Source organism: Canis lupus, chromosome 9 (assembly GCF_003254725.2).
Source record: "Canis lupus dingo isolate Sandy chromosome 9, ASM325472v2, whole genome shotgun sequence".
NCBI lineage: Eukaryota > Metazoa > Chordata > Mammalia > Carnivora > Canidae > Canis > Canis lupus.
The window spans coordinates 51,198,939-51,225,031 of NC_064251.1; the positions used below are offsets into that span (position 1 = coordinate 51,198,939).

At 58.7% G+C, this 26,093-nt stretch overlaps 2 protein-coding genes and 1 long non-coding RNA gene across 8 annotated transcripts in view; 2 read left to right on the forward strand and 1 right to left on the reverse strand.

Annotated features, from left to right (window-relative positions):
* ADAMTSL2 (ADAMTS like 2) overlaps positions 1 to 721 on the forward strand; it is a 33,335-nt gene extending 32,614 nt beyond the window's left edge. For all 3 annotated transcript variants that reach the window (XM_025475676.3, XM_025475675.3, XM_025475677.3), the window contains exon 19: positions 33 to 721. In XM_025475676.3, the coding sequence (XP_025331461.1) occupies positions 33 to 151 (119 nt within the window). In that variant the 3' untranslated portion in view covers positions 152 to 721. The remainder of the gene's footprint in view (positions 1 to 32) is intronic.
* Positions 722 to 1,934: 1,213 nt separating this feature from the next.
* The window catches only part of FAM163B (family with sequence similarity 163 member B), a 28,188-nt gene continuing 4,029 nt past the window's right edge, over positions 1,935 to 26,093 (reverse strand). For 2 of the 4 annotated variants that reach the window (XM_049114929.1, XM_035720319.2), the window contains exons 2-3: positions 4,569 to 4,684; positions 1,935 to 3,955 (exon numbers count right to left, since the gene is read on the reverse strand). In XM_049114929.1, coding sequence (XP_048970886.1) covers positions 3,554 to 3,955; positions 4,569 to 4,661 — 495 coding nt within the window. In that variant the 5' untranslated portion in view covers positions 4,662 to 4,684 and the 3' untranslated portion in view covers positions 1,935 to 3,553. Of the gene's footprint in view, positions 3,956 to 4,568; positions 4,685 to 9,260; positions 9,442 to 14,463; positions 14,583 to 26,093 lie in introns of those variants that run through there. The other 2 variants (XM_049114930.1, XM_049114931.1) reach the window with 2 other exon arrangements.
* On the forward strand, positions 4,814 to 11,246 carry LOC118355624 (uncharacterized). The gene is made up of 3 exons (XR_004818401.2): positions 4,814 to 6,825; positions 7,674 to 7,814; positions 9,935 to 11,246. It is a non-coding gene; the product is annotated as an uncharacterized LOC118355624 (long non-coding RNA).

Genomic DNA, 26,093 nt, shown 5'->3' on the forward strand with positions numbered 1-26,093 from the left:
CCCCCCACCCGCCCACCATGTCCCTCCCCCAGACGACAGCTGCCAGGACCAGCCAGGTACCAACTGCGCTCTGGCCATCAAGGTGAACCTGTGCGGCCACTGGTACTACAGCAAGGCGTGCTGCCGCTCCTGCAGACCCCCCCACTCCTAGGCCCTGCTGCCGCCCCTCAGAGACCCGAGCGCCCCACCCCCGGGGCCCCCCCGCAGCTGCTGGGGCCCCTCCACGGACACCCTTCCCGAGGGCGCCCAGGCTGTGAAGACATGACACTGAGCCTCTGCTCTCCCCACTCCCACCCTGGGGAAGGAGAGCCCCCCAAGAGCGCCGCTGGCCCCCGCCCCCGACAGAGCTGCCCCTGCTGCCTGGGAAGGTGTTCTTAGAGCTATGAGGATGGTTTGCTGGTGGCTCCCTCCCACCAGCACCCGGCCGTGCACCCGGCCCCACCCAAGGGGCTGGGGACTGTCCTCTCTGCCTCCAGGGCCGTGGGGTCGAGGAGGGCTGGGGCAGCCAGGAGATCCAGGTGCCACCTTGGACCCAGCTCCTGTTCAGGGGCGCTCCTTCCAGGGGAATCGTATCTCACAACTAGTGTCCACTCGCCTCGTCACTCAAAGCTCTCACACACGGAGGGACCTGCTGCACTTTACGCCCCGGAAGGAGGCACGCTAGGATATGGTCCTGTCAGCACCTCTGTATGTTAATAAAGTGGTCGTATTTATGGCGGCATCGTGGGCTCCCAGTGGCTCTGGCAGGAGGGCTGGGGTGGCCGTCAGGCTCTGAGAGCCAGGCTGTTCACCTCATGAGTTCAGGAAGGCCTGGGCTGGTGGCCTGGAGCCTGGGGCCAAGCTGCAGTGTCCCCCTCCCCCTAGAGGAAGTGACAGTCAGGGGGAGACAAATGGAGATGGGGCACCTGCAGGGGTGAGGGGGACGGAGAGGCTTTGGGACTCTAATGTTGCACCCAGAACTGAACTGATCTCACGCCTACTCGCTGGTGTGGAGCCTAGGGAGGGGGCTGGGGGCTGGACAAATTGCACACCCTGAACCTGTGGAGGAAAGCCCCCACCTGGGGGTGTGGGAAGAACAGAGTAAATCAGGCAGGTGAGAATACCGGTGGGGGGCCAGGATGTAGAAGATGCTGAGAGCAACTTGCTCTGGCTTTGGAGGAGGGAGGGAGGACCTGGGTGTCCCCCCAACCTTGGGGAGTGAGGCTGCCACAGGGCCGAGGAGGCTGCAGGTACTGTGTCCTTTGGGGACAGGTAGCAAGCAGGGGGGCAGGTGGCTGCCGGGCTGCTTCCCTGGGATGCGTGGCCAGCCGCTCCCCAAACTGGGGCAGGAGCAGGGTCCCCTCGTGGAGTTCAGGTGGCATTGAGGGGGCTGCGATTGGGGCTAAGGTTGAAGGTCACCGAGGCTATGGGGCAGGCTGGCGTGAGGCCCCTGGCTTGGTTCCAGGGGAGGCAAGTCCTGGCGATCCCGGGCCTTCTTGATGCACCCCACTGCCGTGCATGCGCTGTCATCACCCCTCATCTCCCTGCCCCACCTGCCTTTCTGGCAACACTCACTGTACACTTGCTGTATGCCAGGCTCTGCGCCACATGCTTCCTAAGAGCCCTGTGAAGCGGGCATCGTTATCACCCCACTGCATTGATGCTAGGCCCAGAGACCGTCATGTACTTGTCCCAGGTGACTCAGCCCGTCATCTCCACCCTGCTCTCCGGGAGCCCAGAGTTTAGGCTGGTGGCTCCCAGCTTTGGCAGACAGACATGGCCCCCCTGGGAAACACCCTCGAGACGTGGCGTGCTGTGGCCGACCCCCCGAGATGGCAGAGGAAAGGCAGACTGGGCCTGGCACTGGGCTGGACACGGCCCCCTCCCAGAAGGTTCCAGGGAAGGATCTGGGCTGGCCTGGAATCCCAGGCTGACCAAAGGCGACCGCAGCATGGTGGCGGTGGTGCTGGAGACGAATTTTATTGGCTTTTGCTTTTCTCGGGGGGGGGGGGGGGGGGCGTGCAGCTCCCCCGCAGTGCAGCTGCGTGAACTCACACGGATGGGTGCTTATCTCATTTTGAGTGGATCTAAGAATCTATACAGAAAACAGAGACCAGAGGAGGAAATAGGAAACGGGAACAGAACCACCACAGGAGGTGCCACCTCCTGGTGCTCGCCCCCCACCCCAGCCCACCCCCCCCAAGCAAGTACACAAAACAAACTCATGGGATTCCACAAAGGAGGGAGAGCTGGGCCTTGGGGAATTCAGGGATGGATTCCATTCGCGTGTCCAAACTGAGGCAGGAGGAGAAAGAAGGAGGAAAAAAAATCCAGAAAGCTAAAAATAGTAAGTGTTCCTTAACTGCTCACGTCCAGACGACTCGACTCTTCAGAGCTTTCAGCGAGAGGCAGGTGCTCAGGCTGTCTGCGGCTCAGGGACCCTCAAAGATTTGTTTGACTTTAGGAAGGTGGCTTAGCAGAGGAGCTTGTCTCCCTGGCAGAAAGGAGCTACCTTCCCCTGGGGGCTCCACAGCGGGCCCTGAGAGGGAGGGGGCTCTGGGGCCCTGCTGCCTCCAGCCAGGTCAGGAAGCTGCGTTCCCCAGGCCCAGGCCTCTGGGTCTGGCACATTTCCCAGGGGTGGCCATTGGGCGTCACCTTCTCGGCCAGAGAGAGGGAGCTGGAGGTGGGCTCCCAGGAGACCCTGGCCCTGCTGGGAGCTGGGTGGACAGTGGGCTCACTGAGGTCTTCCATGGAGCGAGGGCAGGATTTGGGGCCTTGCTCTGGGATTCTCCTGAGAAACGGGGCGGGTGGGAGGGCTCGGGTCTGTCTCCCCTGGGAACCAGAGCCTGAAGGCCCAGTGGGTAGGAGGGCCTGTCCCAGGCTTCATGGGGAGGCTGATCCTCGCTCTGTCTGCCTATACACCAGGGCTTCGGAGCGGGGCACGTATTTTAGCCTGGATACTCCTGAAGCAGATGGTTGGCACGTGGCCTCCCTCTTCCACCAGAAAGTCAGTTGGGGCTATGAATCTCAAGGGCCTGGCTGCCCCCGAAACTCTTCTAGGGCGTCCGCAGAGAGGCCAGCCCAAAGAGTGTCTCAGCCGCTTGGCACCTGAAGCCAGGGGTGCATGTGTGAGGGGGGCCGGAAAAGGCAGCGGCCCCCTTTCCGGGACAGAACACTGGTCTGCGATTGCTACTGGGCCAGGGGCATCGCCGTTGCTACCTCTTCCTTGAACAGGGATGGGGAGGGGGTGTCGGGGTCCGGCCTTGCAGCCGGGGATGGCGATGTTACCGGGGCCGAGGTGGGGGCCACCCTCCGCTGCAGCTTTACTGGACAGCAACTCTGGGGTCAGGAGCCTGGTACCCCCGCCCCCGAGCCCTGCCTCGCCTGCCGCCCCTACCCCCGGCGGCCAGGCGAGCGCTCCCTGGGTGCTATCCCTGTGGGGGGCTGCGGAGCTTCCCAATGGGCCCCCATGGCTGGCAGGGAGACGAGGAGGGCCGGGCTGAGCCCCGGTCCTGGCCTGGCCCCGGGCCGACGCGCCACGGGGACGCCCCCCTCCCACGCCACGGTGTGGGGCTCAGACATCGGTGCTGATGCTGCGGCTCCGGGAGAAGGCCTCCCGCATGGCCGACAGGCGGTTGGGGTTGAGCGCCTGCAGGCCCCCCAGCCCCCCGGGCGGCAGCTCCGAGTCCTCCTGGCCCACGCTCTGGTAGGCCACGCGCTCCCCGCCGTTGCGCACGCTCTCGTCCTCTGGCTCCTGCAGGAAGAAGGCGGGCGGCTCGTAGTGGGAGCAGCTGCGGCACAGGGCGCGGGCCTGCGGGGTCTTCTGGCTGAAGGAGGTGGAGGCGGCCGGGTAGAGCGCCGGCCCGTTGGTGAGCACGAGGTTGCGGCCGCCGGGCAGCGGGGGCAGGTGCGAGTGCACAGCGAAGTCAGGCTCCTCCTCGTCCTCCTCTGACTCGTCCTTCTTGCAGCAGTAGTACTGTGGGCAGAGAGCTGGTGACGCCTGGCTCCCGCCCGCCCCCTACCCCAAGCGCACGGCGACCACCCCGTGGGACCACCACGCGGGCCGGCCACCCCGCCGGGTGCTGCGGTAAGAGGCCGGCTGGTTTCATCCCCACGGCCACTGGAGGCCAGCGCCAGAAGCATCGCCATTTTGCAGGTGGGGAAACTGAGGCACAGAAGGGTCAGGCAGCCCAAAGATGGGTGCTGGGCTGGGCTGCCTTGCCCTGCACTTAGGGCTCCCTCTCCCCTCAGGGACACCTGTGTGTTTGTGGGGGGGCGGTTTGGAGGGCCCTATGGTGTGGGCAGGGAAGGAAGAGTGCAGGGGCGGGGTGGGACTGGGGCAAGGAACACTGTCTATGTGCCACTGGCTAAGACCCTTACCCCCCCGGGCCTGGGCAGCCTCTCCTCGCAGGGCGTCTGGGAAGGCCCGGGTCAGGTGAGCCAGGTGGCCACATCCTGAGCCCCCAAGGTGGGACCCAGGCCAGGGTTGTGCACTTTGCACCTTCCTCAGGACCCACCCCTTCCCCTCCTCCTGGGCCCCAGCCCTCGCGGGGTCCCCCCTCGCACCTCCCTCAGTGCCCCGGGAGTACCTGAAGCCGGCAGTAGCACAGAACAGCGATGATGCAGAGCAGAATCACAGTTGCCAAGATGCCCCCAGTGATGACCACCGTCCCGGCTGTCATCCGCCCCTTTCTCCATCAACAGCCTGCAACACACACCACCAGCATTATGCATTGTTGCTTCCTCACCACAAAAGCAACCCCTTCTGGCTTGGAAAGTTGAGGAAACTGGCTGCAAGAGGCAGGAGAGACAAACCCCCCGCCCCCCCCCCCCCACCCGGGGCATGCACGCCAGAGGCAGGAGCTGGGCCTGGGCACGGGGGCAGGAGGAGACCCAGGCCGGCTCTGCCCCTCCCTCTCCGGGGCCTGGCTTCCACATGTGGAGGGGGTGATGCTAGCGGCGTGCCCCACCCTGGCTCCCGGGGCTCCAAGAAGATTTCATGAGCACGCACTTCCCTTGAGTGCTCAGCGTATAGCTCACTCTCAGGGAATGGCGCCCTTCCAGCCTGGCTCTCCAAGCTCACGCATTTTTAAATTCACCCAAACACAGTCAAGCTGAACATATGGTTTTGTAACCTAACGAGATTGTCCTTATTTTTCCATATCATTACATTTTCTTCCCGACATCATTTCTAAGCATGTTCCATTGTATAACATATCCGATCGGTTCTCTTTAAGATTTCTAGTTGGCGTAAAATACATATCATGCAGTTTGCCATTGTAACTTTGCTTAGTGTACTGTTTGTTGGTGTTAGATACTCCACACGATTGTGCAACCAGTCTCCAGAACGTTGTTACCTTCCTCGACTGGAAACCAATCCTTTTTTGATAGTTAGGTCATTTACTTAAAAAAATATATATATTCAAAGTGGATGTCTTTCCATACGTGTTTCTGAAGCTAAGCGATGGGAGTCATCTGAGCCATGGCCTACTCCAATGACTCTTTTCAGATAAATTCTTAGAAGTGGGATTTCTAGGCCAAAGGACGGGCCCTCATGTAAACTCTCCATCGTGGAACATGTCACACAAACAAAAGCAGAGTGAACGTGCGTCACTGGCTGCACTCTTGTTAGCTTTTCTATCTGTCCCACCGGGCACCCATAAACCCATTCTGGCATCAAAGCGCCCTGCCTGTAGCAGTCACTCATGCCCATTCTCACCGTGGCCTGGTTCAAGTTACAACCGCTTGACAACTGGTTTGCAAAACTCCTTGATGGCTAACAATCATCTCCCACAAACCAGTAGTCGTTGGCTCGACCATACCCTGCTCCAATTCACTATCCCTCATTTTCTTTTGCAAGGGGCATGGCGTGGCAGGGGGTGGGGGTGCGGCAATTGAGTATCTTAAAGGAAATCCCAGAGGGTATCAGTTTACTCATAAATAGTTCAGTGCAAAATCTGACAGATGAAGACTTTAACAAAAATACACAGTCTGTGCTCCGCTTCCTTCAATCGGCTCCAAAATGTCTTTTTTACAGTTTGGTTTGTTCAACGTAGGATCCAGTTGCGTTTGGCTCTTTCCATTCTAGAACATTTCGGTTCCCTTCATTCTCCTCGCCCACTCCCCGCCCCAAGTTGTTTATAGAAGAAACTGGGTCATTTATCTTACAGAATTTTCCATGTACGAGAGCTGGCTGGGTTTCCTCCATCACGTGATCCTCCATCATGGTTTTGTCGTCTACACTGGCATCCTATCACATCGCTTTCAGGGGCTGAGCCTCCGGGCCTCCTGTCGACATGCCCAGGATAACCGGTGGGCTTAGCTGCTATCAGTCGAATTCCTTCTTTGGAAAGTTCCTTGCCGACCCTCCGCCTCATCGATTTAGTAGCCTTTGGGGATTGTTCCTTAGATCGACTATTTCATCAGAGGCTGCCAGAGAGACTTTTCAAACACCATCATCTCTTCTGCATTTATCAGCTCTGGTCCTCTCTTAAAAAACGTTCCCTAATACCGACACAGTTATCCTGAAATGTAGTCTGCAGAGGAAAGGCCCAGATGCTCAGTTCTTAACCAGTTTTCAGAATAGGTGGGCTCCCCAAGAGATTTGTGGTAGTTTCCCAATATCACTGTGATCCCACTGATTATTACATATTTAATGTACTTATTGATTTCCAAATGATCCCACTGGGACTATGGGCTTGGAGGCCCTTCATGTCAGCTCCTGTGTCATTTTGATGGGACCCCCCACTAATGCTTGATAACATTTTGCTTTTAAGCACAAGATGTCCCAGCTCATCTTGGCCCTGGGATGCACTGTTGCCCTGTAACAGCCTGGGTCTCTTAGTGGTAAGTGGTTTGTAGAGAACATAGTCTGAGCACTAGGGGTGCTAGCTGCTCCTGGGTTTTCCTTTCCCTTTTTTTTTTTTTTTTAAGATTTTATTTATTTATTCATGAGAGACACAGAAAGAAAGGCAGAGACACAGGCACAGGGAGAAGCAGGCTCCATGCAGGGAGCCCAATGTAGGACTCAATCCCGGGACCCCAGGATCACACCCTGAGCTGAAGGCAGACACTCAACCACTGACCACCCAGGCATCCCTACTCCTGGGTTTTCATTGGTTCTATGCTTTTTCAGACACCAGAGCCAGGGAATACTTTCTTTTCTAGAAATAGAAAAATAAAACATGAGCTTATATTGACCTGATTCCTTGTTTTTCCCTATGATATGTAATAACTTAAAAATAGCATTACCAATATTTTTACCAACGTATCTCCTGAATGGAACATGATGCTTACTCATTACTCTTTTTTGTTCTTACCTCCTCAGGGGCGGATAGTAAAAAAGACTGTCTCACTTGAAATAATTCTTAGTATGGTTTTTCCACCAACTCGATCCTCAGGTTGATTTATTCCAGTTAGTTCTTATGGGATTTTGTTATTGTTGTTTTTAAATTTGATTTAGTTTTGCCTTCTAGTTGTAGAAAACACTTGGTTCCAAAGTCAAAAGCCTAAAAGCAAGGGCATTCAGAGAGGTCTCACTTCCTGCCTCTCCCCTGCTCTGCCCCAGAAGGAACAATTTTACTTCCCTCTCATTGCTTCTTTCTAAAAATATAAGCAAATACATACTTCCTTCCTTCTCTTAAGCTAAAATGGCATTCCGTATATGCTTTCCACACCTTCCCCTGTCTCACCAGGCGGTCTAGCTCTGCATGTACCATATGCGCCCTGGTCATGCTGAACGTCCCCAGGGACCCCTGCAGAGCCTGGCTTCTTTTCCAAGCTGCATCGTGCTCCATAGCGTGGGGAAGCCCAGCTTACTCAGCCAGGCTGTATGGGTGAGCATTTGCATTATTTCCTACTTTTTTTACGATTACAGGAATGTGCAGTGAAGAGCTTTATGGTGTGCACGTTTCTAAAGTTTTTGATAAACCTTGCCAAAGACTTGCTGGAATCTGCGGCTGTTTCTCCCCTTCCAGGAATGTGTGAGAACTGACATGGGATTTTCATTCGGAGACTCAAGAGCTGAGCAGTTGGTGTGTGGGGAGGGAGGGGCTGGGCCCCTGCCCCAGGGCAGCCGTGTGGGAAGGGGGTGGTGAGGTCAGAGGTCTAGGGGTTTCCCTGCAGACTGTACAGCTGGGCTGGGAAGGGGGTCTGGGGGATGCGAAGACCAGCACCCCGTCTGTAGATGGACATGGAGAGTCCTTCCCGGAGGCACTGTGTGTGCATCAGAGGTGAGTCTGGGAGGAGAACCCAGACTCTAGACAGACAGACAGATCTGTACAGACCCCAAGTGATGAGACAACAAGACACGGACTCACAGACAGCTCCGAATTCAGATGGAGGTGCAGACAGGCAGACGCAGACAGGGCCCAAGTCAGGAAGACACAAGGCAGGCCACACAGACAGACAAAGAAGGCGCCCCGGGGACCCCCACATTCCCGGGCGCCCTGCCGGGCACCTCCCACCCGCCTTGGCCCCTGGGGCGGCTGAGGCCAGCTGGCCTGCTGGTCCTGCCAAGGGTGCAGGCCGACCTGGGGCCGGATCCAGGGAGTTGGGTGTGCAGGCGAGGCGGCTGGCGGGGGGATGCTGGGCGGGGGCCAGGCCTGCTGTCCAGATGCATTTCACGCTTTTCGCTGAGGTGAGGCAAAGCAAAGCAGACGGCTGCTGGCCTGAATCCCCCACGTCCTTCCCTCCTGTGGGGCTCGTAGGATACCACAGCCCACCTCAGCCTCACTCCGAAGTGGCCCGGACGCCACAGCGGAATGCACCCTGGGAGCCCTCCTTCGCGTCCCTGGCACGTGGGAGGGCAGAGCAGACCCTGGGACTCTGACTTTGTAGACGAGGACTCAGGGTCAGGAAGACAGGGCAGTTTCTGGCGCTCTAGCCAAAGCCAGTGCCCATTAGGGCGGGCCGGTCCATGTGCACCCTTCTGGCAAACAGGACCCCATCACAGCCCAAGGCCATCCGTGCCCCACGGCCCGCCGCCACCTGGAATCCAGGGCCGCCCAGGCCTGGGGGGCATGAGCATCCCCACCGTCCCGCCCAGCACTTGTCGGAGACCCCTCGGGTGTGGTGGTTCCCACGTTTGAAGATGAGCAAACCAAGGCTGGCAGAGGTCCCAGCACTAGGAGTTCTGGGGTCAGGGCCCAGGTTAGACATGCCATATCGTCACATCTGGGGGCTGAGATGTGCCCCCGTTAACCCCGCTGTGCAAAGCCCTGCAGCCGTGGGTCTTGGGGCACTAGCCAGCCCCTACCCTCCTCCCTGTGCCTTGCCCTTACAGTCCATTGGTATCCTCCTGCCAGCCCTCCGGCCACAGCTTGCTGGAGTCGGAGTGGTCATGTGTCGCAGGCCGAGCCGATCCTTCCCTCTTTCCCAAGAAGGGGCTGAGACCCAGCACCAGCCAGTCCCTGCTGGTCACTTGACCCGAGGCAGAGACACAGGTGCTCAGGCTGCAGCCAGGGTGGTGCTTTCAGCCATGTGTGTGGACAGCCGGAGGGGCTGGTCTGTGTGTGGGAGAGAGGAAGGATGCCGGTGCCCAGAGAAGGCCAGGCTGTGGTCCTGACTGGCGGGATTGCACTTCCCTCCCTCGGCCTGCAGCGTGACTCATTCTGTGAAGGTCACCTTGCCTGAGTTTCTGCCCTTTGTGCCCCACAAGGTCACTGAGCTCTGGTTTCATCAGCGAGGGAACTTACTCAGCTCGAGGGAAGTCAAGATTAGACTCTGCTGGGCATTGAGCAGCCCCAACATCCCGGCCCGCGGCAAACCCCCTAGGGCCGCCCTGGCTTTACCTCCAGGTCATGGCAAGCATGGGGCTCGCCCACTCTGTGCCTCAGTTCTCCACTCTGTACAGCAATGAGGACATCAAGGATTGCCCGCCAGACGGCCCGGGGCCTGTGCTAAGATTGCTGCTGCTAATCTATGTGTCCCTCTCTGGCTCTAACTCCCCTATCAGGTCCTGGAGGATGTTGGGGAGTGGCCATGGCGGCCACAGAGCCTGTCTCCCACGTCTGAGATACAGGAGGCCCCTGGCTCGGCCTGGCTCTCGGAGCCCCTCCAGCAGCAGGCAGCCTGGTGGCGTGATGGGAAGGGTGCCGGCGCAGGCCAGGCGCCCAGGGCTGTCAGCAGCCACGGCTCTGACACCAGGGCCACGTCCAGCTGGAGTGTCTCAGCCTCGCTCTGCAGATACATGCACGCCGAGGGGCAGGACACCCGCGACGGGCGCCAGTCCTGAGGCTCGGCCCGGCCAGCAGACGCACACGCCGCTGGCAGCTCCGTTGGCGCCCCAGCCTGACCTCCGTCCACGGTTAACTCCGAACAGGCCCTACGAGTGACATGGCCTCCCTTGCCCCCTACCCCTCCTGCCACCCCTCAGCCCTGGCCGTGCCCACTCCCTGGATGCCCTTCTCTCTGCCCTTCCAGGGCCCACACTGCCATCGGGGCACCCAGAGCATGCCGCCTCCTCCTCCAGGAAGCCTTCTTGAACTTCTCAAACCTCGAAATGCTAATGCTGGCGTGTCCCACACCTTCTCTTAGTAGTGGGTCCCGGGGTCAGAGAGGCTGAGGCCAGTGTGGGGAGCAGGCATGGCTCATCCATGACCTCACACATGAGTTAGCAGAAAAAGAGCGGCCAGTCGCTTGCTTCTGTGACTCTCACACCTGCCATCCTTTCTGGCCTGTCACCTTCCAGACCTCCTTCCGGTGCCTGGGGACTCGGCCCAGCCAGGCACCATGGTGACAAGTCTGCGGGGCCCTTCTCCTGCCCAAGATGGGAGGCAGGCGAGGAAAGCCCTGCCATATGCTTGCTGGTCACCCTGAGTCAGAGGCGTCTGTCTCTCGTAATCGGGCATGGTGGGGCTCACACACCAATTCCCGCAGCTCTGGGAGTGAAGGGTCGACGTTTGCATCTTTAACCAGCCTAGCCTGGCAGCCACGGGGATGGCTGAGATGCGGGATAGAGTCTGAGGATCGCAAATGGGAACAGCGCCAGCCACAGGTGCAAGCGATACGGCATTGCCCGGGGTGTGCAGAGCAGAGCTGCAGACAGGCGTGTGCACGCTCACCCAGTGGCAGGGGCGCAAGGAGGGGGGTGGGAGGGGACCGGGCTGACCCGGTGGCCCCTGGACACTTGTGTCCCTAGCCTGGCTATGCTGAGGACCCAGGAGACCCACCGAGGGCTTTGGGAGGCAGGGCTGGGGGCAGGCGGGATGGCACTGAGGGGCCTCCAGGAAGGACGGAAGGGAGGGAGGGGCGCTGGCAGGGAAGGGGACAGCTGTGCGGGGAAGGACAGCAAAGCAGAGGCTGGGAGGCAGAGAGGTGGCAGGCCCCGCAACAGCCCGACAGCCCGACAGCCCGACAGCCCGGTGGAGCCCGCTGACACTGCCCGTCCTCGGCTCTCCCTGAAGTCTTTGCCGCCCTGCCAGCCAAGACGCTTTGGCGGGGATGGTGCTGAATTGTTAATCTGCCCCCTGGGACCATAAACGGTTTTAAAGCTTTATAAACGGCTTTGCTTCCCTGTCCCCACCCTGCAGTTTTACAGGGACAAGGCAGTGAGCTGGGGCCTGTCTGGGCACCCACCCCCCGCCACCTGCAGCACTAGCGTCTGTGCGGAGGGGGCCAGGCAGGGTCCCCTTCTGACGGCCAGTCCCTGGAAGGCAGGGGAGCCAGCTGCTCTATGAGCCCCGAGGTCTCCTGCGCAGGAAGACCCAACCGGGAGGTGTGGGGGACGTGGGGGGGAGCAGGAAACACCTGGCGTCAGAGCCAGACACCAGCCTCCACCTGCCTCCCCACCCCGCACAGGGCCCTCTCCCCACAACCACCTTCCCTTGGCAGAAGGCCCCCCCCTCCCCGGGGCTGCCATCTAGACCACGTGTCCTGCCCCGGGTTTTGGACCCCTATATTTCTCTGTTCCTGAGCTCCGGCCTGCCCTCCCAGCCCCAAGCCTCACATGGCGCTGGGCACACCACAGTGCCGCTCACTGCGTTTGCCTGAGATGCTCAGTGCTCCCCTAGGAGCCAAGGAGAACCCCAGCCCTGCATCCTATGCCCTTGGCTGCACTCTGGCTCTTCTGGACCAGCATCTCCCAAACCTGCCAGGCACCAGCACGTGGGGGCATCTGGATACCCAGGCCTCCATGAGCCTACAGCGGGGCCTCAGAATCCGCTTGTTTAATAAGCAGCCCTTCCAACCAAGTGAGGACGGTGCCACTCGCTTCCAGATGGCAGAACGGAGGCTGGGGGAGCCAGGCTGAGGGTCCTGCCTCCCTGCGGGTCCTTCCCCAGCCCACTGTCTCGTCAAGGGCTTATGGAGAGCCAGCCTGCCTTTTCCTCCACAAACACATCTGTCTGGTTACAAAAGCACTCCTGCTACCTGGAAGCCCAAGGGCCCCGTGGTCCGCGAGGGAAAGAGGCCGAGGAGTTCCTGTCTAGACCTCCTCCACATTTGTTCCTAATTTCACGCTCCACGGGCTCCCAGATTCCTGTGTTTGGTAATAAATAGACAGGGAAGTGCTCAGCAGCACTGTGGCTGGTCTCAGAGATATTCTCCAGAGCCTGGCTGGGCTGGGCTGGGCTGGGCTGGCGGTGCGGGGACCTGGAGGCCTGGAGGGGCACTTCCCGGGGGCCCATGGAGACTCCCCTCCAGGCTCCCAGAACCGCAGGCCCAGCTGGTGGGGTCCCAGCAAGCCAGGCCAGTGCCCGCCAGAGAACGCTGGCAGTGGGGGGCCAGATGTGCAAGAAGCCAGGGATGTGAGGACAGTGGTGGCGCTAGCATGACGGCTTGGCCATGTCTGTCCATCCCACGATGTGCCCCTGGGTGGGTGGCTGCCCAACCTGCACTCCCCAAGCCCCGCGGGAAGCGGGGAGCAGATGCACCTCTTCACAGGATTGCCCCAGCCACACAGTCCAGGGGTAAACCGAGGCTGGAAAAGTGAAACCACCCACCAAGCAAGCAGGAAAGCCCATCGGGGGACACCTGGTCTCTGTGTCCCTTCCCGGCCTACTGTGGACATGGCTGAGGCTGCAGAGGGGAGGCCATGGCCCAGAGGGAGAGGATTCGGCACAGACCCTGGCACGCACCCCCCCGCCCCCCAGTGGCTGGGGAGGGCAGGGCTGGGCCACTGCCAGGGAAACTAGAAGGACTGGCTGGGCAGCTTGGCCTCCCTACTGCCTGTCAATGGGGCACCCCCAGGTGGGTGGCCCTCCTGGCCCCTCTAGCTTGGCCCCCAGGCAGCTGCTGTCTCCTTCCTCAGAACCTCTGGGAAGGCCAAGGGTGGCAGAAAGAAGCTCCCCCTGCCTCTGTCACGGAGCCACGCCAAAGTCACCCAGAGCCCCCTGGTCCTTAGGGGCAGTGGGCGACACCCAGTCGTGCCCACAGTGGAGCCCTTCCATGAGGCCGGCTATTGCATCGTTCATTGCACTCAGAGCCTGCTCCAAGGTCAATTAGAGTCTGGGTTGTCACTGAGATGGGTGGTCCCAGGGCCCCCCCAGCACACTGTCCTGCTTATCCAGGGCAGGCACCGCTTGGGGTGCACACAGGCATGTGTCCAAGGCTGATTACCCTGGCTCTGCAGGGACCACGCTGGGTGGTGTGTGTCGTCGTTCCCTCTCCGTGCAGACACGTGGCTGCATCCTAGAGAAGGGTCCCCCTGGACACCTGCCACAGAATGAGGGCTGCGCACAGGCCAGTGACCCTGAGCTGCCTCCTCGGGCCCCAAGGTGGTTGGGAGGTGGGGGTGGGGGGTGCGAGGAGGCGGCAAGGTGCTCCCTGTTGGACGTTTAGCTCAGCAGGGTCTGGCCCTGGGCCCCAGCTGCCCCTGGACCTCTCCTGTCTCACCTCCCGAGGTCTTAAAGACACAGTTCATCCCATGCGACTCCAACACAACAGAGAAATCCGCCTTCAGCAGAGCCTCCTGCCCCCGCGGCCCCATTGGGCTTCTTCAACCTAAGTCTGCACGCTCACTGCCTCCTGAACACACCCCAGTGGCTCCCCAGGACCCCACACTAGGAATCAGTGCCCTCCCCTGTCCTGAGCACCCTCTGTCCGTGCCTGGCGGGACATGCCGCTCTTCACTGTCTTTCATCCTTAGGACAGCCCCGAGCAGGTTTGCCATCACCCCAGTTTACAGACAGGGAAGCAGGGCCAGAGAACTGAACGGGGGTCATGGGGTTCGGGGCAGGGGATGAACTTGGGGGTGCCACCCCAAAGCTGCCATCTCACCTTTTCCCTCCTCCCAGCTGCCCCCTGGGCTTGCCTAAAAGTGGGAGGCCTGGGACAGGGGTGCATTCTCCTCCTGCCCCCTTCAGACTACAAGCCCCATGAAAGTGAGAACCTGGTTTGCCACGTTTCTGTCCCCCTTCTAGGGGTTCTGCACAGGGCATGTACGGGCTCCGAAACAGTGAGAATTTGAATGGGGTTGGGGTCCTGTTGGCAAGCAGGCCCTGAGGTCGGAAGGCAGGAGTGGGGTCTTGCCACTGGGGATCTCACCTCCTGCACCTGTCTGCCCCCGCATGCGTCCCAGGAAGGCAGGGAGGGTGAGGATGCCACGCAGGCCACTGCCCTGGCCTGGTCGGGGGACAGTGGCCTGTGGACACCCCTCCCCCAGAGGCATCCAGCTGGGTTAGCCACACCTGCTAAATCAGGAGGTTTGTTTCTTTGACAACGCATTGTCTTTTATGTGTCAAGGGCTGACCCTGGGTGCTTCAGACTCCTGTCTGTGGGCTGCGGGAGCAGCACCTGTGGGTTTGGGGCGAAGAGGACCTTTCAGCCCCCTTTCAGAAAGTGAACCTGCAGGCATCCCGAGAGAGGCGCCAGCCCTGAAATGGTCTTGCCCTCCATCCTGCAGATGCAGTCCAGGCCCCAGCAGGCAGGCCTCCAGGAAAAGCAGGGCCCAGCCCCTGGGTGTCCTTTGTCCTCCAAAGGCCGGTTTGAGGGTCTCTTACCTGCCAGGGGCCTGCTGGGTCTTCCCGCTCTGCTTCCCGCTACCCCTGGGTGAGGGCGGGCACCATGAGGCTGGGGCAGCATCTCACACTGCTCCCAGCGCCTGCCGCTCTCAGTTCTGGCCCCTGCCCCACACATCTCACCCCCTCCATCCCTCCACAGAAGCTTCCTGTCTGTTTAAGACAAGGTGCCCAGAGTGCACCAGGCTCCCCCCAGCGCTAACCTGGGTGTGTGCACAGGGACAGCAAGCCAGCTGAGATGAAGCCCCAGGGCAGTGCCAGGCCACATGCCCCTGCACTTCAGCCCAGGCCCAGTGGGCTCCTCACCACATGCCAGACCCTTGGGGGGGCCCACCAGCTGAAGATTCTCACCTGGGCTGCATCAACAGCCCGTAGGGGCTCTGGGCCTGGGTGTTTTTGCTCAGAGGCCCAGGTGCACTAAGGAGGCACACGGCTCACAGGTTCCCAGGGATGCTAATGTTCCTGGCACAGAGGCCACATGTGGGGAGTGGCTGTCCTCAATGTGGCCCCCCCAGAATAAGTCTGGACCAGACGTCTCCCAGTTCCTATGAATAAAGTCCACAGTCCGCAGGACCAGCCCTGACCACCCACCTCTGCTTCAGGGTGGACATAGACGCCATCTACCCTACCATCCCTAGGCTTGGGTGCCCCTGGGACCACTGCCCGCTGTCTCCCAGTGGCTAAGACCTCCTGGTCCTTGGGGACAGCGTGCAGGCCCTGCCTTCTGCAGGGAGCCTCACCCCCTCTTCCGAGGGCCTGGCCCGGGAGCTCGGTGAGGGACACACCATCAGCCTCACCTTGACGCACAGGCCCTGGCAAACAGCAAGGGCTCTGTATATGCCTGTGGCGTGAGTCACCAGCCAAGGTAGAGCCTCCGGGAGCTGGACGTGGGGGGAAGGAAAGGGCAGGGGAGACGTTGGGGCCATAGATGAATTTGAGGGGAGAAGATCAAGCTGTGGAGGGGCTCCAGCCTGAGGACAGGGGGCGGAGGGGTGTGGCCCAGGAGACCCTGAGCGCATCTGCTTCTGCTCCTTGCTTGGGAGAGCAGTGTGTGGGAGCCTGTTGGGGGAAACGCACATATCACCCCATTCAAGCCTCATCTTCATCCTTCGGGTTCACAGACGAGAAAACTGGAAGTCATGGAGATGGTGTCACCCGCCCGCAGGTGCACAGCCCGTGAGAGGCAGAACTGGGGGCTGGGCCGGGGCCGTGCGGGGCTTTTTCAGAAAGGTCAATCTCGGCAGCCAGCTGGGTCCTGGTCCCAGGGCCCGGGGAGGAGCTGGGGTGGTGGTGGGGGGACTCCGCCCTCTGTCCCATGCTGGGGGAACTGAGATGGGGGGTGGTGAGCATTTATGAGGCAGCTCAGGGCAGAGGGTCAGTGCCGCAATCACGAAGGCTTCCAGAAGGCGGAGAGGCCAGCTGCCCATCACTCACAGAGAGCTCAGCTCTTGTAGAACAGAGAACCAACCTCTCTGCCCCCGGGGGAGGGAGGGCTGCCTCTGCCCTCCTCAGCCACCACCTTGCAGCCTGCAGACAATCAGCTCCCGGGCCTGTGACTTCTTTGCTCAGAGCATCCCAGTGTCACCTGGGAAGCTGGTGAACCCAGAATCCAGATCCCTCCCAGACCCACCGATGCTTCAACAAGCCTCCCAGGACAGCGATAGCCTGGCCTCCCTGGGCAGCCCATCACCCACCTGCACCCCAGGCCAAACACGTGAAGGTCTTGGGGGGGTTGGGGACCAGAACCAGGACTGCGTTTTGTACACCCTGAACCTCTTTACCTATTTCTCAGGAGCCAGGCCTGCTGGGCTGGGAACACAGACCCCCGTGGACGCCCCATGCCGCTTGCCACGCTGGGGGTGCATTCAGAAGCTCATGATTGCCGCCTCTGCTGCAATCCGAGGCCCAGCCCCTCTCAGCACCCAGCCCCAGGGGCTCAGTACGAGCCTCTCAAGAGATGACTGCAGACATACAGGGTGAGGCGGGGGCTGGAGGGCCGGGGCATTTCTAGCAGTATCCTAACAGCTATTATTTTGACGATTTTTTTTTTAAGATTTTATTTATTTATCATGAGAGATGCAGAGAGGCAGAGACACAGGCAGAGGGAGAAGCAGGCTCCCTGTGGGAAGCCCGATGCAGGACTTAATCCCAGGACCCCAGGATCATTCCCTGAGCTAAAGGCAGACGTTTAACCGCTGAGCCACCCAGGAGTCCCTGACATTTTTTTTTTTTAAACAAGACGAGGCTCCGCATGCAGACTGCACTGTGTTTGTTCTCCCGTCATGTCTCGTGTCTGCGCCTTCAGAACCCCGTTCTCCTTTGCAGGCACCCCGGGCACTCCAGCCAAGCATCCCTTGGGAACTCAGGCCTGCATGAGACTCTCCAGGTCTAGGCCCCAAACATCCAGCATCTGGGCCCTCCAAGCTTGTCCCTGACTTACTTCCTCACCTTGGCACTAGCTGACCCCACCATGCTTCTTAAACCAATCTGGCTAAGAGGTTTGTCCCTGGGCCTTCCCCCGAGCACAGGCCACATGGTCTTGCCTCTGAGACTTTGCTGATGCCATTCCATGGGAGCCTTGAACTCCTTTCCAATTCTGCGTACTGAAATCCCTGGCGATCAGTCAGCATGCAACTTGAGCAAGTCTTTCCTGCTCTCCGGACCCTGGATATGGCTCCCTCTTCTGGGATCTAAGAGCACTCACTGTCCACACTATGCACTTGGCATTTATAGCTTATCAACAATGGGACAGCAAATATTCATTAAGTTCTGATAGCATCCTGGTTTCTGCCCTCGGTCCCCGCCTTTGAAACAGCAAGTGCAAAAGCCCAGAGGCAGGCAGAGCAAGGTGGGCTCTGGGAGCTGAAGCATAAGAGCAGCAGGGAGGAAACAAATGGCACAGGGTTGTAGGGGTGGGGGTGGGGGGTCAGCAGAGACCTGGCTGCACAGCAGGAAGGGTCTGTCTGCCACCCAACAGCCTTCACGGAGTGCTGGTGCTCATCTTCCTGCCTGCTGCACCTTTCCTTGTGCCCTTTCCTTCCTGAAATGCTTTCTGGATCATTCATTCTCACCTCGGGATGTGCAAGCCCACCTGAGGTCAGACAGAGAACCATTGGAAAGGATGCTAGATACTCACACAGGTCCAGGTACAGTTCCTGCTCCCACCTATGGGAGGAGGAGCTCGTAACTCAGAGGGGCTGTGCTGAATGCTGCTCTGGTCCTGCCCAGTGAAGCCTATAATCTAGAGAGGAAAGAATCAAACTGTTTGCAGATAACAGCCACATCCCAGAACGGAGCCAGCAAAGAAGCACTGGGGTGTGGCACTCAACGAGGTAAAATTCCCAACGTTTGGCATCGGGTGGAAGGTCACCAGACTCCCAGTGGAAAGCCCACAATATGACCCATCATGAGGAGGGAGGTCAGTGCATTGAAATGAACCCAGAAATGGCACAGATGATAGGATTAGGGGGCAAGGACATTAAAGCAGTTCTGACGGCAGTCACCCCTGTGGTCCAAACATGGGAGGAGAAGTTGGGCACATCAGGTAGAAACACAGATGAGGAGTGCCTGGGTGGCTCAGCAGTTGAGCCTCTGCCTTTGGCTCAGGGCGTGATCCTGGAGTCCTGGGATCGAGACCCACATTGGGCTCCCCGCATGGAGCCTGTTTCTCCCTCTGCCTGTGTCTCTGCCTCTCTCTATGTGCCTCTCATGAACAAATAAATAATATCTTAAAAAAAGAAAGAAGAAAGAAAGAAAGAAAGAAAGAAGAAAGAAAGAAAGAAAGAAAGAAAGAAAGAAAGAAAGAAAGAAAGAAAGAAAAAGAGAATGTTAGAAAGAACCAAACCACATCTCTAGAGATTAAAAAAAGCTCCAGTTCCGATGACAACCACACGGGACGGGATTCATGTCAGATTAGATGCTACGGAGAAGTGGGCTTGGAGACAGTGGTGGGGAGAAACCACCCAAAATGAAACCACAGAGAGACAAACCCAAGCGAGGAGCAGGGGTTCGGGAGGCATGGAGAGCGTCTGGGGCCCACAGGGGACCCGCGTCCCCACTAGAAGACGTGCAGACAGACGACCCACAAGAAGAAACGCCGGTGGAAACTCAGATCTGCAACACTCCACAAACCAGAAACGTCAGGAACATGGAAGAAATGCTTTGATAAAATTGTCTAGAACCAGCGATGACGTCGAAATGGAAGGAAGTGACAAAGGCATGTGAGGAACAAAGTGGGAGAGCCGTTCACGGATGTGGCGGTGAGAGACGGCGGGCGGTGGGTTTAACAGTGGGGAAAACACACCAACCTAGAATCTTCTATCCAGCAAAGATCTCTCTGAAATTAAGATGAAATAAAGAGTAGCATGAGCACCGTCTCTTCTTCTTGACTATGAAGTCCCCCTCCTGGCCAGGGAGCACCGCTCAGGTCTGTTGCTGGAAGATTCTTATTTTCTCACTGGGTCTGGGTCTCCAGCAGCCCAAGCTGGGCACAGGTTGGGGAGTTAGGGCGAAGGACTCTGTTCATTGGGGACTGGGTGGAATCTGGCTTGTTTTGGGGGGAGGCCCAGTGGAGGGAGCAGCGTTCTTCATTCTTCGGGGGCTCTCCCTACAGGGAACCCCAATTTCCTGGACCCGGGCCCTGCAGATTGAGTGTAGGGGGTGGGAAGTGCGAGGCATGTTCTGTAGGACAACCTGGTGCCTTGTATTCACCTCCCCTATCCCCACAGGAGGGCAAAAGCAAAAGAGAAATCCAAATAAGGTCTTTAAAAACAACAAAGCAAATACACACATACGCGTCCTAGCGTTCACAGGGTTTCCACAGTTTCCATGGGCACGGTCTATGCTGCATGCACTGGGGTAACGAGGTGGGCTCTCCTTAACCCACCAGGTTAGGGTATTTGGGCGAGCCAGGCGCCTGGTAGTGAAGGAGTGAAGGAGGGAGTGAGTGAGAACCATGGGGCTCCCACCCCCCCCCCCCACTCCTCAGGACGGATCCGGAGGCTACCTAGAATACACCTGTGTCTTGACAGTTCCCTGCTGTTTAAGATTGGGGGGGCGGGGTTCAGGCACAGTGTTTACCCCGAGAGCAGCCCTGTGAGTTAGGAAGACAGGAGTCCTTATCCTTACTCACAGCCGGGGTCTTTCGGGGAAGGGGGCCTTCGAAGTGAACAGCGGGGCTGCCCTGAAATTGCTGCCGCAGCCAGGACAGTCCCACACTGGTGGAGGAGCCAGGCCCAGCCTTGCACTGCTGAATTCGGGAGCTGCCCCCTCCTCATCCCAGAGCTCTGTGTGTGCACGTGTGTGTCTGTGTGTGACACTGCTAACCTTAAAAATAAAAGAGCCAGTTATTTCACCAGCAAAATGGGTATATTTGGGAATATGTGTATATATATACTGGGAATTGCAATTTGGGACTTAACCTATGGTTTTGCTGTAGCTTGCACGTCTCGAATGGCAGTTTTTTCTTTGCTATCCCTGAATAAATACACGTGTGTGTGCATGTATATGGCACGTGTCCACATGTACCTGTGCATGCATGTACGTGTGCATGCATATCTGCATGTGTGTGTGTGCGTGTGTGTGGTACTGATGATGAAGAAACAACAGGTGAGCCCAGACAAAGGTGAGTCTAGTGACCTGGTGGTTCCAGAGGGACTGGCTACATGCCCCAGCAGCCTGCGGGTGGGGGGCCTGTGGCAGCCACTGGCCCTGGCTGGCACTCCCCTTTGAGTTCAGATGTCCTTCCAGGGCACCTGGCACCTGCTAGAGAGACCCTGGGTCCCTGCCTTTGCCTGAGGTCAGTGCAGCTCATTCAAGGCAGGCCCACCCTCTGCGCTGGGGCTCCAGGCAGGGTCTCCAGTGGGATGGGTGGGCAGGGGGGTGGACAGAGGACCACTGCGGCCTGGGAAGAGAGGTCAAGCTGAGGCGGTGGGATGGGGACTCCCAGAAACCTAGAGTCGCATGGCTCAGGGAATCAGAACATCTGAATCACAACGCTTAGAATCTGAGAGTCCCCCACTGTCCCCCTTAGATTGGAAGGGACTTTGAGTGTTACCCGGTCTTATCACCTGCTCAGTGAACCCTAACAGAGCTTTTCTCCCCCTCTGGAGATGGCAGTTCATCCAAGAGGGTCAACCTGAGTGGCTGAGGGAGAGGGGGACACCACCTCTGGCTCCTGACCACGGCCCAGGCTTCGCGTTCTTCCCTGGGGGGTCACCTCAAGTTCTCTCCAAGTACAAGCCGCCAGGGCCCCCAGGAGGTCCACCTGTCGGTGCACCTACCATCCTGGGGGCAGAGGCCTCCAAGGGCAGCTGTCAACCCTCTGCCCAACCCCCTGCCCACCCATTTCCTCGTTGACCTGCTGCAGTTCCCGGCCAGGTTGGCACCGGGCACCTCTGCACCGTGGCTAACTCAGTGGCTCCATCAGGAACCTCTCAGGGCACCTCTGCCACCCGGGGCAATCTTTGGTGGCCCGGGCTTCTGCAGAGACCCTGCCTGAAGCAATCTGTTTTACATCAACTTTCCCTTGTAAGAAAACCGGGCTCAGCCATTTTTCAGTGAGTGTAGGCGTGTTGTTGAAAGAGCGCGTCTTACAGATTAAGTGATTTTTTTTTTTTTTTTAACGGTAGTTGTTGTTAATGAAGAATGGCAGCATGAACCCCAGAGCCCTGGCCGGGAGCCGAGGCCGACGAGGGAGCCCTGCCAGCCCCGGAACTGCCCCCGACCACCACATCCTTGCAGCTCGAAAAGGAGCGGCATCACACGGGGCAGACCCCGCTGACCCCCCAAACTGCTTTGCAGCTGGCCATGCTCTGGGCATGCTGGCTTACTCCCGTTTCTGGAACACTCTGAGCCCCCTCCTCCTTGAGGAGGTTCTGAGTGTTTGGAGTGGAGCTTCTGATGGGAAAAGAGATATCTGTGGCTCTAAATGTGGGGTGTCTCAGTCCAGGGAGAGGCCAGTACAGCCCCTGGCAGACGAGGCTGGGCCTCAGAACGGCCCAAAAGCTTCCAGCCGTCTGACAGCTTTCTACTGAGAGCTCCTATCTATGTGTCAGGCACCGGGCCGGGCACTGCACTGGGCTCCCTGATGAACAGCATCAACAGGTGCTCCCCGTCCTGGGTACAGATGGAGACCAGTCGGGAAGACCCACAGAGCCAGGGTAACAGCGGGTCTGAGGGTGTGTGCCATGGGGCTGACCTCCAGGGAGGTGACGTGGGGTCAGGGATGCGATCCTGAAGCACTCCATGGACGCCAAGACCTCCCCCCACTGCAGCCAGGAGAGATCTTTCGGGCAGAGAGGGGTGTAGGCGGGAGGACCCCCAGGAAGGAAGGTTCAGGGTGTGCTCCAGAGTGGGAAGTAAGCCAACACATGGGAGCACAGCGGGGCAGACGGGCCAGTGAGGAGGGTCTGTGGCACATCTGGGCTGTGGCAAAGGTCTGGGGTCTGCCCTCAGCTGTGACGGGACCGACACGGGGTACCAACCCCCAGCTGCCCCCAGTGACAGGGAACCTGAGTTTCACCACAAGTACCATGCAACAGGCCCTGCCTCCCACATGCTCAGAGACCCCCCAAATCCAGCACCAGGCTCCCTGGTCATGCTCCTACCAGGTGTCCAGGCTCTTACATGGGGGACGAAGAATCCTCACCACCACCCTGCAAGAGGGGTAGGACCACCTCGTTTCTATGGGCCAGGAAACTAGGGCACAGACTGATTCAATGATGCATCTCAGCTCACCCGCTGGGGCAAGCCTGCACTGGGGTTTGGGCTGAGCTGGGGGGTCCTAACCCTTGCACCTGTTCGCAGCATCCTGTAGGGTCTGCAGCTGTGTCGGACTCCTGCCCACCTGCTCCCACGCCTCCCTCCTGCCCCTCCTGTTCTAGGATGGGGATAGTTCTGGGGAGAAGAGGGTACACAGGGAAAAAACGAGACAGCCAGTGGCAACAAAATCACCCCCCCAAAGTGATTATGTAAGACACTGCGTTGTAAAGCAAAAATTTTCTTGTTGAAATAGAAATCTGTTTAGTAATTAGAGGAAACTCTCGTGTGGGAAGTTCCATGAAGGTAAAATTAAAGTTGACTATATTTTTAATTTCGCAAATGGGTTCGCCCAGAGCCAGGAGCCTTCTGCATAATGAATGTTTGAACCAAACAAACTCTAAACACAGGTAAATACCAGAAGCTCACGATTTGACAATGTTACCAAGAAGCTGCTGTTCTTCTGCCAAATATTAGACTTTTTCACTGTCCTCCCTCACACCCAAAATGGATCATTGTATCCCAGAATCAAGCCCCTCAAAGCCACTGCCGGTTTTGCAACATTTCGAGAGGAGACCCTGATGGCAAAAGAGACGCGGGTCCCGGTTCTAACTGTGGGTCCTTCTCTAAGCCAGCAGGGTCTGCTGGGCTCTGGGAGCAGTGTGGGGGTGGCGGGGGGGGGGGGTACCCTGCAGAGAGAAGGGGCGTCCGGACCAGGTGCTTGCCCTGGAATCTGAGAAATGAGCACGTCTGCTTGAAGAAGGTTTCCCAAAAGTACCAAGTAAAGTGCATTCACCAACAGCAAGTGGAAGAATTGGGAAAACAGGGAAGAAATGTGACATTCAGACACAGCGAGGCAAGCCCCCTCTTCCCCCCAACACCCCATGTGTCAGGGACACACTAATGATGCTTCCCAGCCTCTGCCTCCACCCCAGGACACGCACCCCTACGGTCCCAGAGCCAGCCCAGCAGCCCCCATCCCTGCTCCCAGCGGTCCCAGTGGTTGGGCAAAATAACCTGAGCCGACGCTAGAGGGACGTGCTGGCAGGAAGCACAAAGCCAAAGACGCCCGGTGCCCTGGAGTTGAGGCTGGGCCATGGCAGGGGTGGGGGCTCGGCCGCGGGCCCCTCACTTGTCTGCAGCAAACCAGGACGTGGCAGAGAGGCCAGAGGAGGAGAGGGGGTGAGGTCGGGGAAAGCCGGCCTCAGTCACAACAGACTGGAGGCTCAAAGCCGATGATGCTGTCAGGAAGTGGCCAGCTGGACCCCCCTACCCCCCAACCCCAGGGAGTAGATTGCTGGAGAAAGTCGGGGTATCTTTGAGTCACTGAGGATCAGCCCAAGTCAACAGGCAGGTGTCCCACATCCCCATGATGGCAGAAATGCCCCATCTCCTCCTCCTCCCACTCCATACTCCTCCTTCAGGGCTGAGTTCAAGTTCCACCTCCAGGAAGCCCTCCCTGACTGCTCAGGCCCATGGAACTATCTTCCTCCGAATCTGGAATGCTGGCTGGCCTCACACCTGTGTTATCATCCATCAAGAGCTGCCTGTGCCCTCTCATCCTATTCATGTGCGCACACCACCACCCCCAGGCCCCTTCCACCATGAGATCCTCTCCTGCTGGGATCATACCAGGAAACAAATCAATAACACTCCACAGCACAAGCAAAAACCCGGGACGCCCGGCACGCCGGCTTACTAATGCGGGGCCAGGTGCGCGGATGAGAAGATGGGTGCCAACACAGGGAGAGGATCCAGACGGGCCAAGGAGCCCTCGATGATGCCCAGGTGGCCGGCACACAAACGACTGGAAGGTGCCGAGGCTGGGGACAGGCGTGGGTCACCGCGGGGACGCCTGGGGGCTTTTACTTCATGAAAAACAAACAAACAGATTTTTCTTTGAGCCCCAGCATAAATGTACTTTGTTTAAAAAAATCCCTTCCTTCCATGTGTTAAAATTTAACATACATCAGCTAAAAACACGCGTGGCTTGGAGGAGAGACAGTCACCCGCGGTGGCTTTCCGCGGGTGGAGTTGGCTTTCTGTTTTGGTGAACAGCATGTTTTCTGGAACAGTGTGTCTCCAACTTCACTGAGCATAGGAATCACCCGGGGAGCCTGTTAAAACAGAAAGTCTGGAGGGGGTCTGAGAACCCACGCTCCCGGTGCTCCCGTCGCGGACACACTGGGGTGGTCCTGCTCCGAGTGTAAGCGCGTATGGGGCGCACGACAAAGTACAGCAAATGATGATGAACAACAACAATAATAATAACACGAGGGAGGATTGTTCTTCAAGGACCGGGCCCAGCAGAGAGCCCCACAGGCCAGGGCCAGCCTGGGAGCCCCAAGGGGCCACCCCTGCCACTGCTGTGGCCTGGTCGCTGCTTTGCAGAAACGGTGGATTTAGGGGCGGAGAGAACCCAGATTCAGGCGGTGGTCAGGGAGCCAGGGTGGCCTCAAGGCCAGTCTGCCCTGAGGTCACTCTGGGGGCTGCCCTGGGGGTGGGCCTGGCCTGGAAGAGAGGTTTCTGCTAGCGCTCAGCATGCCTGGACTCCTCTCCCCAGTCAGCCAGCTGGGACGTAATCTGGCCCATCCTATGAGGTAGAAGTTAATATTATCACCCACAGTAGAACCCAAGGCCCAGAGAAGCTAAGTCACTTTACTAGGGATGCACAGCTTGGGCAGAAACACGGCTCTGGTCAGCCGCAGTGGCCTTGCTCTCATCCACTCAACCACACCACCACTTGTGGCCAGGGAATGAGTGGATGCGGCTGTAGCCCTGGGAGCCTGGCTTGTAGTAGGGCCACCGCGTGGGCCCCTGACCAGCCTCCACGTGGGCCTCCTGAGCGGCCCAGGCTCCTTCCACCTCTGCCTGGGAAAGCTGAGCATGGACAGGGCAGAGAGGGACGGCATAGTAACCTGGAGATGCAGCCAGGGTCAACCCTCATGGAAACCCCTCAAGGGGGGCAGGGACCATGTGCAGAGGACGGGCGGTAACACGGAGCCAGGGTGTGATGGGCACCTCAACACTGTGCTGCTGCTGGAGCAGAAGGCCCTCTTCGGGGCACCCAGGGCTTCATCCTCACTGCCCTTACCGTTTGCACTGGCCTGTCCTGCGTGTCAGACTATGCCCAGGTCTCTGGCCCGGCCCCATTCGGGAGAAGGGTGCTCCAGGACCACTATTTGCCCAGTCTTGGGCCTTCCCAGTGCCCCTCCTCCATAGGATGGCTGTTCCTGCCCACTTCTTACTCTCCTGGTCCAGGCCTCCATCGTTTCCCTTCGGGCTGGGGGCAGGACTCTCCTCCAGAGCCTTCCTGCCTCCAGCCTCACTCTCCAGGCTATCCTTCATGCTGCAGCCCAAGGACATCCTCTAGAGGCCAGATATGGCTGTGTCCCTCCC